We start from the raw sequence: 13,348 nt of genomic DNA on the forward strand, positions 1-13,348 counted from the left end.
CATAAGAGTGACAAATTGATCTAGGATATGACTAGTGGGAGTGAGATATAATCATGGGAGTGTCCCATAAACATACCTCATAGGCCTAAAAAGGAATTAGGCAAAGATAGTACAAAAAGGCCAAAAACAGGGTTTTTGGGCCTAGACCGGTTCGGGTACTTCTAGGACTCGGATTGGGCTGAATTTTGGAGGGTTAGTTGATGATATAATAAACATTATATCTGCCAATTTTCGTGGTGTTTGGACACCTCCTCCTTAGGGAATTGAGAAAATACCAATAGTTGCTATTTCGACTATATCCCTAAATCTTATTCTAAAGGGTGTTTTAGGAAACCTAAAAGGAGGTGGATTCTTATTAGGGTTCTATATAAACACTCTTAGGACAGAGAATAAGGTGTGGAATTTCTCTCTAAGCTTTCTTACTCTACCACATCAAGTAGAGAGGAGAAAGTGAGCTAATTCCCATTAACTATCAATCTAGTCAAAGAAGAAGGTGTTCTTCTTTTCCAACCACCATTGGTGTGCTAGCTATACAACAAGGTGGGAGATCAAATTGATTGCTCGTGTCCCAAGTAGAGGAGCTACACTTGAAGCTCTTGGTCTTCTTCAATCAATTCAACTAGTTCGAGGGAAAAGCGATTAAGGTAATCTACTATCTCCATTAGATTAATTACTAGTTTTGCATGTGATCCTGGGAATACTAGTGTAGACATTAGATGTCATATTTCCGCTATAAACACTAGTAGAAGGGTATAAATCCCTACAATTAATAGCCTATATCCGTTTTTTAATAAGGTTTTATTTCCTAACAATTTAATTTTTATTTATTTGATTCTCTCTCTAATAGGGTTTCAGTTGCCCTTTATTGAGCCGTTCGCATCCTCTCACTCCATTGGATCATGAGAGTTTCTTCTTCTCAATGTTTTTTTTTTGAAGATCTACTTTCAGTTTCAATTGTGATTTTTCATCTAGATTACTGATATAGATTTTCTCTTCTCAATTAGATATTTAATTCTTAATTTGATTTTCAAAAAATTTCTTATTTTTATTTTCAATTGGAGCATTTACTCTACCTGACAGTGTAGCTTAGACAAGGATGAAGATAAATGTGGTTGCTTTTCTTCTACAGCCTTTCAAGCTTCTTCATCTTAGTAAGTTTCATCACTTTTTTATTTTCCTCCACCCAAGTTATCTAAGTTCACCCACCAATTCTTTACGTTTTTTGATTTGTTTGGTTCCTTTGATTTTCAGTCACACTTTTTTTATTTGTAATCTGACTTAACGAGTACTCTTCCATGAGCTTAACTCCTCTAAAAGACCTTCGTGTTTCTTCATCTCCATGTTTTAATCCAACCTTATTCATCTTTAACTTTAAGATGAGGTAAGTAATTTGATCTACCACTTTTAACATCTTCTTATTGCTCCTTGTATGTCCCACCGAATTTTATTTAGGTAGGAATTGAATTGAAATTATGGTTGCATTTTAGGTTCTTTTTAAGTTCATGTTCATTTTGTAATCCTTCTTGGAATATTAGTAATCAAATTAGGTTAGGTTGTTTTTATCTAAAGAAAACAAGTATTTGGACTAATAAAAAAAAAAAATACTTTTTTTTTTTGTTGAAAAGCAAATACATTAACTTAAGAGTATTACAATATCCAAATTAAAAAACAAAATATAACAGTAAATAAAGTAATACAACAAAATACAGAATTGAAGAATTGCGTAAAATAGCTTCTAGTAGTGGAGCTTCTAGTAGTGGAGCTTCCTTCATTCTGTAGCGTATACGTCTGACAGCTCTTCAAAAGGTTGATGTGAAAGTTGGTCTTGAGATTCCCTTCGATAGAATGAGAAATGAAACTAGTACCTGCCTTCCTGTAACATTGTAGATGGATTAAACAAACACCCGAAGTTCCAGAACGAAACAAGGGTGTCTGTAAGGTGGAACCAAAAAACGGATCCGAGTTATCCCGCCAGTATTCTCCATATGCAGAGACCATATCCGTTCGAGTTCCACAAAGTAGAATCTGATCAGACACCTGGAAATTGGGATCGCCATCATAGCCCGAGTATGGATACTCTGCTAATCCGACATAAGATCGCAAATAAGTTGCGAAGAGGGGTGGAAGTGAGCATGTTAAGGACCTAGGATAACTTGTTAAATCTATTCGAACATCAAAGACGAAAGAATTCGACAGAGATTGAGCTGAAACGTATGAAACAAAAGATGGGGTATCAAGATGGACATAACTATTTGAATCAACGGGTCTACCTGGGTCGAAAGGTAAGTTAATACTAATGTTAAATCTCTTATAAGACAGACGATATGAGCTCATGATCCATAAGGTTAAGCGATGGATCCAAATTAACATGAATTGATCCCATACATTAAAAACTTTCTGGGTGATGAAATGTAAGATGATAGAAGACGGACTGAGGTTCAAGTTATATTCAGTCAAAATAGAAGCGATATTTGAACCTAAAGAATAATCATCGGTTAACCGGAGGGGGATGAAAACAACCAAACGTTGTTGAGATGCACATCTAAAAGCTAGGAGATGCAGAAAAATAGCCATGTCTGTGCATGTACTGTTACCGACAGATCTAAAGATCATAAAATTCAACCAGAAAATGCAATAAACCATTCAAGACACTAAATAAGGGTGAGAAGAAATTAAAACCAATCTAGTAGACTCTAGGTTAAGGGTATGGGTTGGTTGATCTTGGTGTTATACGTTGTGTGGGTGAGAAAGGGGTGAAAGGTACAAAGTATATCAAAGGTTATTGGGATCTAAGTTGCTATACGAGGACATGCAAAAAATGAATCAGAGAGAAACCAAAGCTGAAGCATAATCCAGCAGCCTATATCAGTAGTAAAAAGCTAAAATAAGATCAGGAGATAGAATAAAGATAAAGGGAGTAGATGATCTTCCCTGATTTCGCTATTCTTCAATGAGTACTATCTCGATGGGTTGCCCTCACTATTTCTCTGCAACTTTCTGATCATGATGAAGCAGACGAACTATCTGAGCATGATGAAGATTATCCCCCTAATCCAAGCCGAGATTTCTCTTTTTGCGCCAAAAAAAGAGAAAACAACCTAAATCTAGGGTTATGAAAATAAGTTATGGAACAACAACTTCTAAATCTAGGGTATGAGTAGTGAGTTGTTCGTTATTAGTATAAGAAAGATTGTTAGATAAGGAAGGAAACTCTGATTCAAAGATGTTTCAAGTGGATTGTTGTTCAAAAAAAAAAAAATACTTAGTTTCTCATTTTCAACTTCAATGTAAAGTTATCTTAAGTTTCTTGAACTTCATTATTTTATGTTATATTTTGTTACAGGTTGAATACCGTGATAACTTATTCAATTTGAAGTGTTTCTAAAGTAAACATTCTTCATAGTCGTTTGTTTATAGTTTCATTTCTTATTTTTGTAGCTTTAAGTCTTGAAAATAAGAATTTCTTCTACATAATTTTTACGGTATTAGGTTAAGAGCAGATTTGCGACTATGGTTATGATTGCTGTGTTTGGATGTTCTACTGGAAAGACCCTACCACTACAAATAGCACGGTACGTTATTCTTAGTTTCTAGAGTTTATATTTGTGTTTTTTTTGTAAACTAGCAGTGACGACATTGATTATATTGATATCATCACGTGGTTGTATACTGTAATGAGCTTACAAGATAGTGAGATACATACGTAAAATATTTTAATTGCAAATTTCGCATAGAAATGAACATGTTATTTTTATGTCAGTTGCTACCATTTTTTCTTTCATGGAGTTAATATCAATTTTGTAACAGGTGAAAAACGAGTTTCGAATTGAGAGTTGAAAAATAGTGATTTACTTTTAATGGTAGTACAATGAAAGCATTTCATATGTTGTTCACAATAAAATAGCTTAATTATCCTGCTTAATTAGCTAGACTTACCACATCATAGATTACAGTTTCTAACGTAATCTCATATTTAATGATGATTACAGTTTCTCTTCCATTGGATTGTTCATACGCTAGGTAAGATTAAACAAGTATGTGGCTCTTACTAATTTCTTATCTTTTTAACTAACATAAGGGTCTCTTCTCTTCCTTTGTATTGTACAAATGCCAAGTTAAGATTTTATTAGTTGGGTTTTTTCAACTAATTATAATTGTTTTGAGATTTAAAGTCATAGTTTGAATAATGTTTATCACAAGTTTAGGATTTGGTAACATATCGTAAGTTTAAATTGTTAGATCAGATGAATTCAGTTATCATTCTTGCCTACTCTTTTGGTAATTACGTAGGTTTAACGAAGTTGATTAAAAGAATAGAGATAAAAGCGTGGAGTCAAGAAGTGATAATAAACACGCACAATTAATGTCAACTTCTACCTTTTGTTTTCTCCATTACGGTGCTTCTAACACAAAATAAACTGCACTTGGATCCTAAATATACAAATTTCTTATGAAAACATATGGATGATGGGAAGTAAACACACAACATATATTAAAGATAAATATCAATTAAGAAAAAATATTACATGAGAAAAAGAGATTGAACACTTTTAAAAGAAACCAAAAGAAATAACTTGAGCGGGAGTCATTCATTCATTTCAAAGACGACGAAAACATAGAACTTTACAGAAAGAGAATTAATTTACAGATCATAAAACTTTGAAAAAATCGTTTCAGACAAAAATAATTTACAATGGGGTGTTAGTTTAAATAGTTGGCACTTGGAGAGAGATATTGGTTTAAGCGTAAAGGAACAAAAACAAATAACCTTAGAGAAAGATATAAATTTAATCTTAAAAAACAGACAACAAATAACTTTACATAGAAGGTGACGCTCTAAAAAGAAAATATGTGAGAAAGTGATTAATTCAAGTATTCAACTAAAAAATTACATGAAATAAATAAGTAGTACAAAAACTATAGAAAAAAATTGTAATTAAATTGTATTATTCTTTCCATATCGAAATGTCAAAATATAAACTACAAAAGGAATATTTCTTTTGTCGATATCTGTTCCTTTGAAATTATAATACCTGTAAAACGAAATGAAAATTAATTAATAGAAGAAACTTTCATAATATTCAAGCATATTGAAGAAAAATGAACCTATCAAAATATAGGAAGAAATTGCTAAAGAGAGAAATAGAGTTAGTTTTGGACCAAAAGGAAAGATAAACAGTGCCTCTCCATCCCTTTCATAACATACAAACCCAACAAAAAGAAAGAAAATTATCATGGAAGCTAGATAGAAACTTATATGAATAGAAATAAACCAAAAAAAGAGTTACAGAATGAGTGAAGTGGAGAGCTTTTTACCGGGTTGATGTTTGTTAAAACTTCAGTAATAAATGGTAGATAATAAAAGAAAATTAAACAACAATAAGAAGCAAACTTCAGATGAAATGGTCATATATAATGGAGATTAACATGGAGAAAAAGAGATAAAGAGAGATCTAAAAATTACATCAACTTCAACTTCTCTGAATAGGAGAAAACCTACCTTGAATATCGAAGTTTTTCAATTTGTTGATTCAATAGGAGCAAACTATTAACATGTTCACTGAGAGAAACATAAAATCACCCCAATACATGAAGAAAACTATTAACATGTACACCCACAGAAACATAAAATCGAAGTTTTTTCAATTTGTTGATTTAATAGGAGCAAACAGGTAATGTACAAAAACTACTAAAACGTAGAATCTTCTCTCCTCTTCTCCATTAAATCAGTTGAAACATAAAATCACCCCAGTACAGGAAGATAAAAAAAAGTTCAAACATAAAATAGAATGTCATGAAGACCTTTTGGCAAACAGGTAATGTACAAAAACTACTAAAATGTAAAATCTTCTCTCCTCTTCTCCATTAAATCAGTTTTCTTTAATGTAGAATCTTCTCTCCTCTTCTCCCTAGGAAAAACATGAGAAAATTTTAAATTATTCAAAAACCAAATAAATTATTATCATTCAATCACATAGTACAAAAACAAAAAAGACAAACTTCAGATCAAGGGGTGAGATATAATGGAGATTAACATGGAGCAAAAGAGATAAAGAGAGATCTAAAAATTACATCCACTTCAACTTCTCTGAATTCTGAAGATAACAAACCAAACAAAAGAAAACAATTTATTAGCAAAAAACCTTTGAGTATTAGTTCCCTCGCATTTACTATGTCAATTGTAAACCTTTGAGTATTAGTTCCAAAAGAAAAAATCTTAAATGGTTGAGATTTTTAGGGTAGTTTTTTTACATGAATTAGGATATGGGTAGTTTTTTAAACTTGGAATGTGTCTTACCAGATTCGTGGGGTATAGTTTTTTTAGGGAGACTTAACCGAATATTCAAAAAAAATTATTTGTTGACACTAATATCCTTCTTTTTTTTAGCCTATTTACAAAAAAAATATTTTATATCATCCGTTGGATGTGATCCCAATCAAATCTCTAAAATAAAATGGACGATCAGACTTATCTCCTAGATAACTGACTGAGCTGTTTTAATATAATAGATTGTGCGATTACAAACATTTATAATATGGTTGATACATTTCTCATAATGTTTTGCACATAAATAGAAATGCAATACACATAGAATTAAATGCATATTGCATTTAACGTACGAAATAACATATTTATTACGTTGCAGTTATGAACATTTTATATTATGTTTGGACACATTCTTCATAATGCTTTGCTACTAAACAACAAGGGTGCTTCTAAAAACACCGGGTCAAACAGCTGTTAGCATCCATCTCTGTTAGCACCAGTCCCAACCGCTCTATTATCTGTTAGCACCAATCAACTATGTAGGCACCGGCCTTTATCTGTTGACCCTAACCCCTCCATCTATCTCTCACAAAATCCATCTAAAATTGGGAATTTGAAACTTTCTCTCTCTAAGCTCTTAAAAAACCGAATTCTACTCTCACCAAATCGCTCATAATCTCACGAATCTCCCTCAAATTTTGCTGAGAATAAGTCATTCGACTCTCTAAGTCTTAGAATCAAGCATCATTTGGTGGAGACGAAGTTGAAATCAAGCTACAATTGCTCCTTCAAGGTTGGTTTTAAAACCCTAACTTTTTTAATTTTTTTGAATAAATTTGTTGTTTGATTGATTGGGGATGTTAATAGTGTGTTGTAACATGTTTAGATTTTTGTATTATATCATTTCGAACATATTTACAGACATTTGTGTGAGTGTTTGATGTCCAAAGAAACTGCCCTAGATTTATACCTAAGCTGCTGGAACGACTCGGACGGCCTGGTCCAGTCCGTCCGTGTCTTCCTAGTCACGGATCAGCTAATCCGTGGGTTAGTACAAAGAAACAGACTCATCTTCTAGTCCGTGACGAACTGGGTAATCCGTTTCCGACTGAAAGGCTCCGGATTACCTGATCCGGGACCTGAGGTTTTTTTTTTTTTAATCTTTCATATTTTTCCTTCTTTATTTTTCTCATCATTTTTCCTTCATTATTTGAATGACCTTTTATGTAGCGATACGTGCCTATAAAAAGTTATTATTTGAATGACTTTTTTTGTAGCGATACGCCCGATTTTTCCTTCATTAATTTAGAGTAGGAAAACATATTTTGATTATTTATTGTTTGTGCATCACGTATCCGCGTATTATTCAAAAGTTATTATGGAACCACGTAAGCAACGACGAACGCAAGGAGATGAGAACGAAACAGAGCCTCCTATTTCGACAGGAGAAACAGAAGTAGGGGGTCATCTTCATTTTCAGCCCCGTACTCTGGAGGTCCGATAGATCGTGCGCTTCTACCTTGTTTCAAGAATCATGTTGCTTATACGATTTGGAACAAACCGGTAAGCAAATATTATTTTCTAATTTTAGTAGTTATGATAAAATTTTGTTAATCATCAATCTAAAACAATATCTTTTTTATTTTCAGAAGAGGTCGGTGTTAAAGTTACACAACCATGCGTCTGCCGTAGTTGTGGATACTGTTTTGGAGAAGAAGAATGGGTGGGACCTGGAAACTGAGTGTCAAATTGTTCGAGAGAGAGTCCGGAACACGGGATTGGCCCACATCGCCAAATATTCATACATCAAACTAGATCGTGTTCTACTCTCGGCATTTACAGAGCGGTGGTACGAGGACACAAATACTTTCCACATGCCGTTCGGGGAGATGACAATCACGTTAGAGGATGTGCATCGCATATGTGGTCTTCCAATTGAAGGTAAACCCGTTGTTCTGTCCAAGACAGATGATGAAGATGTGAACGATGATGATGATGATGACGACGACGATGATACAAAAGATCCAGATGCATTACTAGTCTCTCGTTATTTACAATTAGATTACGAAGGTGTAAAACTGCACTTAGGTAAATCTAAGTCTGTGGAGCTTAAGTGGTTGAGGAAGCAATGCAGAGGGTCGGAAGAGGATGACACCGACCTTGTCAAAGATGCTGTTGCACGGGCATACCTCTTGCATCTTTTTGGTTGTACTTTTTTTGCTGATAAGAGTGCAACTAAGGTTCCTATTGTCTATCTACGTTATCTGAAGAACTTAGATGATATTTCGACTTACTCGTGGGGAACAACGGTGCTTGCCTATCTTTATCGGTAGATTGATTTTGCTTCGAGGGGAGGAAATCAATTGGCTGGTTATCTTACTTTATTTCAGGTAATTTCATATTTATTTCTGTCTCTCAATTATTTCTTTATTATGTTAGAGTAGGGAATAATAAATGTGTATTTAACATTACATTTGTAGGTGTGGATTGATGAACACTTCAACCTTGGGGTGTATGTTCACAACCCAAAATATGATCCTACATCTAACGTGCCCCGGATGTATAGATGGGAGGAACACATTTTGAAAGGAAACAAGGCATGTGCTCTAGGAAGCACTCGTGAGCAATTGGACGGTCTGACCGAGAGAGATGTATGTATTTTATTTATTAATTTTTTCTTGTGTTCTATAATACCTGACGTATGTTATAGGAATCACTCGTTAAACGTCTGTATCATGTAGGTCATTTGGGACCCATATCGTCCCTTATTGTCTGGTGTTGCACTACCACTTCCTGAATACTCTTTTTACACTGGTTGCATCGCGGTTAACGATATTGCCGAGCCCTATCACCCTGATAGGGTGTTAAGGCAACTTGGGTTGGTTCAAGTCATCCCTAAAGAACCGATTCGACCAAAAAAGGTGTCGAAGGATGGAGATTCTAAAAACTTTGGTAATGTGGCTTCTTATTGGGGGCGTTGGGAAGATCACCTACTAAACATGAGTGATAGACCAAAGGAGGTATCTTTGGCTCCGTGGGAGGCAAGCGCTCAGTATAACAATTGGTTCAAGAGAGTATCTCACCCGTTTGTACAAAACCCTGCTTTACACAAATCCAATAGCCCAGAACAGTACTTAGGTTCGGTATCGTACTACGTGAGTATTCGATTTATCATTCTTTTGTTTTTTTACTTTTGAATTTGTAGCTCTAATTTGTTACCTAATTTTTTATTAATCCATTGTTGTTTTTTTTAGAGAGATGGAATTGATCGTGCAATTGTAGTAATTCAAGCGTATGACGTTCCGTTAGGGCTTGAAATCCTAATTAATGCGAGGGTTGAAATGCCGCTTCCCGAATGTCCTCATCAACCTCAACCAGAACCCGAACCAAGAAGATCGTCTAGAAAAACTACGGTGAAGAAATCGAGGAAATCACAAAGGGAATGAAGTAATATAGTATGGTTTAGAATCTCAAGGGTAGTCTCCCTATTTTGAATTGCTTTTGTGAACAACGGTTACTTTTTTTTAACTTCTTTTGTGAACGATGTGTATCGTACATTTTGATCGATGTTTGAACATCGTTACTCTAGTTTTAACAAGTTTTAATATCTATCGTACATTTTGATCGATGTTTGAACATCGTTACTCTTGTTTTAACAAGTTTTAATATCTATCGAACTGTAATGACTCTAAGATCTACCGAAACGAAAGGTTTAGAAAACGCCACCTTAAGTACCAAGGTTTGGAAAAAAAAAAGTCCGTACGGATCGGATCCGTGCCTTCCCTCCTCTGGTCTCGGATTTCTGGATCCGTTCTATGCAACAAAGTGACGGATCTATAGATCTGTCACTTTCTAACAGGAAAACAGTAACCCCTGTTAGAAAGTAACGGATCTCTGGATCCGTGACATTGTTATAAGAAACGGATCCATAGATCCGTTTCTTTCAAACAGGGGTTCCTGTTAGAAATTGACGGATCGCCGGATCCGTAACTGTGTGAAGAAAAACGGATTCAAGGATCCGTGACCTGTATGAAATTCCTGTTTTTCTGTTTCTTTTCGATTATAAACCCAAAGAAAAAAAAGTTAAATAACGAAGACAATTAATCATCTAAATTTATTCAAATATTAAATAAAAAAGTTTGTAACTCGGTATTTCAGTACACCTTAATCATCACTAAATTTATCACATTACTACTTGGCTCATTCGAATTATCATGAGAATAAAATTTCTTTCCATCCTCGATTCTATCTCTAACAAGTTCAAGCCAACCCGTTGCCTCTAGCGATGCATACCTAGACCATTACGCTGCAATAGGAGGGAGTATAAAATCTTTTTTGAGTTTAACTTTCATAAAGTGACCACCACTATATGTAATGCATGCAGTTTTATAACCCTCAGAAGGTGGACCACTAAGTAATGGGTAAGAAAGTTGTCGAACAACCGTAAGACAAATGAACTAATATGCAGTTGAAGCTACTCGCCACAACTATACTAGTGTACGGGTGAATGTAGAACCAATCTTCCGGACATGTAAAATTGAAGTTGTTCGCGGCACTTAATGTGTGAGTGTATTCTCTTGGTCCAAACATCTCTTTGTAGAGTGTGTTACGTATCTCAAGTTCTTTTATGACATTTTTGCGAACTTGTTTCCAACCATCTTCTAGTGAAAACCCAAGTCCTTTACCAACGACATGAACCCACAATGACCATCGCCTGACACATCTATAATGTCATCCAAGAATGGATCCATAACTGACGGAATCTGTCATTTGTATCTTTCAAAATTGGGTATGGTTGCTTTCGGTGCTTTGATTTCTTTGTTAACTTTAGGTACTGTCTGAGTGGAGGGAACACAATCATCAACACACTTTGCATATTCGAAAGCAGATGGGTTCCTCTTAGTAGATTTTGCAGCTTCTTTTTCTTTTTTGCTCATTCTTCTTTGTTTCGGAGCCCCTTTGGTCTTTGTTTGCAATGGCTCACACAAGTTTGTGATGACCATAAAAGAAATTTATCTCAACTTCTCAAGTATTGAGGTCCTCTCAGGATCACTGGATTTATCCCACATTAAATAAAGGTGCTCCATCTCATGTGATGCATCAAGATCATTATGAATCGGCGGAGTCAGGTTAATGGATAGCTTGGTCCACTGAGGGTGAAGGATGTCCTTTGGACATACCTTATCTTGATTCATCAAAGATACCATCTCATGAGCACAAGGGAGACCATAGACATACCTTAGAACACATCTGCAAATTTGAACGTTAATATCAATCCCATTTGCACGGTCGATCTCATCTACCATAAGATCTAATGCCGCGTGCGAGACATAACCACGTAGCTCCTTAAAAAACTTGGTTTGATGCCCTTCCTTCACCTTAATACGACTGTGCTCAAAAGATGCAATAATTTCACATGTCTCGGTTTCCGTCATGATATGAATAAATTCCCAGCACGTAACATAGTTACCTTCGAAGCTACATAGATATCTCTTCAATTTGGAATGAGCACCTTCCACACGATTTGTTGTAGTATTTCCCATGTGAATAACCCCGTTAGTACATGCAATCACAAATCTCTCTTTCAATCCCAACCAGGTATCTTGAACATAACTAACATCTTTATGATGTGTGTTTGACCAAAACTTCACAAAAGTTTCCACCGCCTCATTATAACCACTTTCAGTCTCAGCATACATGATAGCTCGAAACATTGTCATAAACACATTGAATTGTTCTTGTTTGAAATGACCTTTGACTTTGGCTACCACACACTTGTCGATGTGAAAAGTACATAGCAACCTTTGAGCATTTGGAAAGACTTCGTCAATGGCGTTAATCAATGCAAGTTCACGATCGGTTATAAACACGATTGGCATTGAGTTGGGAGGAAACAACGTCCGCAAACGATTAAGGGCCCATGTGTACTGATTAGTTGTCTCCCCATCCATAAATGTAAAGGCCGCGGTGAAGGATTTCAACGTAGAAGTTACCCCGACAATCTCAAGCAATGGCTTGTTAAATAGGTTAGTTTTATACGTACAATCGAGCAATAACACGGTATGGGAACTCTGTAATAATAGAATACAATCAGGATGTGCCCAAAATAGATTTGTTACCTCAACAGTGTCTTCGTTCTTTGAAAAATGGTAGACGTAATGGTGTTCCACCAACAACTTAATGAGTTGTTGCATCGGACTCCTTCCTTCTTGTTTTTCCATACGTATGTTCGCACGTGCATTGTAAATGGTTTTCAACGTTGATGTGTTATCCTTGAATTATTCATGAATTTGAGAAAGAATTTCAGCTGGCTTCGAACCAATTTCTAATAGATGTTTCATAACAGCTTTTTCATCGGGTTTCAACCTATTCACATATGCGTGATCTAGAAGACTTTCAGCTAACTCGTGGTTATGGATTCCAGACACAACTGACACTTTCCACGTGTCATTAACCCCCGGTATTCCTTTGAGCTTGAACGGACATTGACATTTTTTGGTACTCGATTTCCTTTTCTTTATAGGTGGTTGATGGGATTTTGGAACTAAATCCTTCTTCTCATGTGAACGAAATACTCCACTTCTTTCGCAACATAATTCTAACCGGGGTTTCTCTCCACCTCTTCTATTACCTGACCTGGAGGTCAGTACTACAAACTTATGTTTTCTCCCAATTTCTTTAGCCCAACCGATTAACTCCTCTTTAGTTTGAAAAACATCTTCAGTCACAAAATACTGACCAACATCAATACTAATAAATTGACACCCATCATTTGAAGGTCGATTTTCTTCTTCGGCATGGTACTCCCCTTCAATAGGAACAATATTAAGGTCCGGAATCTGTCAAAAGGTGAAAAAATCATAAAAATAACTTGAAGAAAAAAATATCTTCAAGATGGAACGGACTGAAAGAGTCCGGGATTTATCAGCTAAGGACGGATCCGTATGTCCATCTCAATCTACAAGGTCACTGACTGTCTAGTCCATGACATTTCATTACTAAACGGATAGTCTGATCCGTTAAAGGCTAAAAAGTCCCGGATTGGTTCAGTCCGTTCACGTCACCAAAGTTTCACTTTTG

The 13,348-nt window shown here is 35.4% G+C and overlaps 1 protein-coding gene across 1 annotated transcript; it reads right to left on the reverse strand.

Moving 5' to 3' along the window:
* Window positions 1–11,280: 11,280 nt before the first annotated feature.
* On the reverse strand, window positions 11,281–12,489 carry LOC147557770 (PKS-NRPS hybrid synthetase cheA-like). The gene has a single exon (XM_086658933.1). The coding sequence runs from the start codon at window positions 12,487–12,489 to the stop codon at window positions 11,281–11,283; it is 1,209 nt and encodes a 402-aa protein (XP_086515059.1).
* Window positions 12,490–13,348: the final 859 nt, after the last annotated feature.

This window comes from Eschscholzia californica, unplaced genomic scaffold, assembly GCF_041429995.1.
Source record: "Eschscholzia californica isolate CP2 unplaced genomic scaffold, dmEscCali1.0.p SCAF_2, whole genome shotgun sequence".
Classification (NCBI taxonomy): Eukaryota; Viridiplantae; Streptophyta; class Magnoliopsida; order Ranunculales; family Papaveraceae; genus Eschscholzia; species Eschscholzia californica.

Bases quoted from the DNA above. Each gene is read 5' to 3' on its own strand.
- LOC147557770 (XM_086658933.1), bottom strand. From the start codon at position 12,489: ATGGAAAAACAAGAAGGAAGGAGTCCGATGCAACAACTCATTAAGTTG.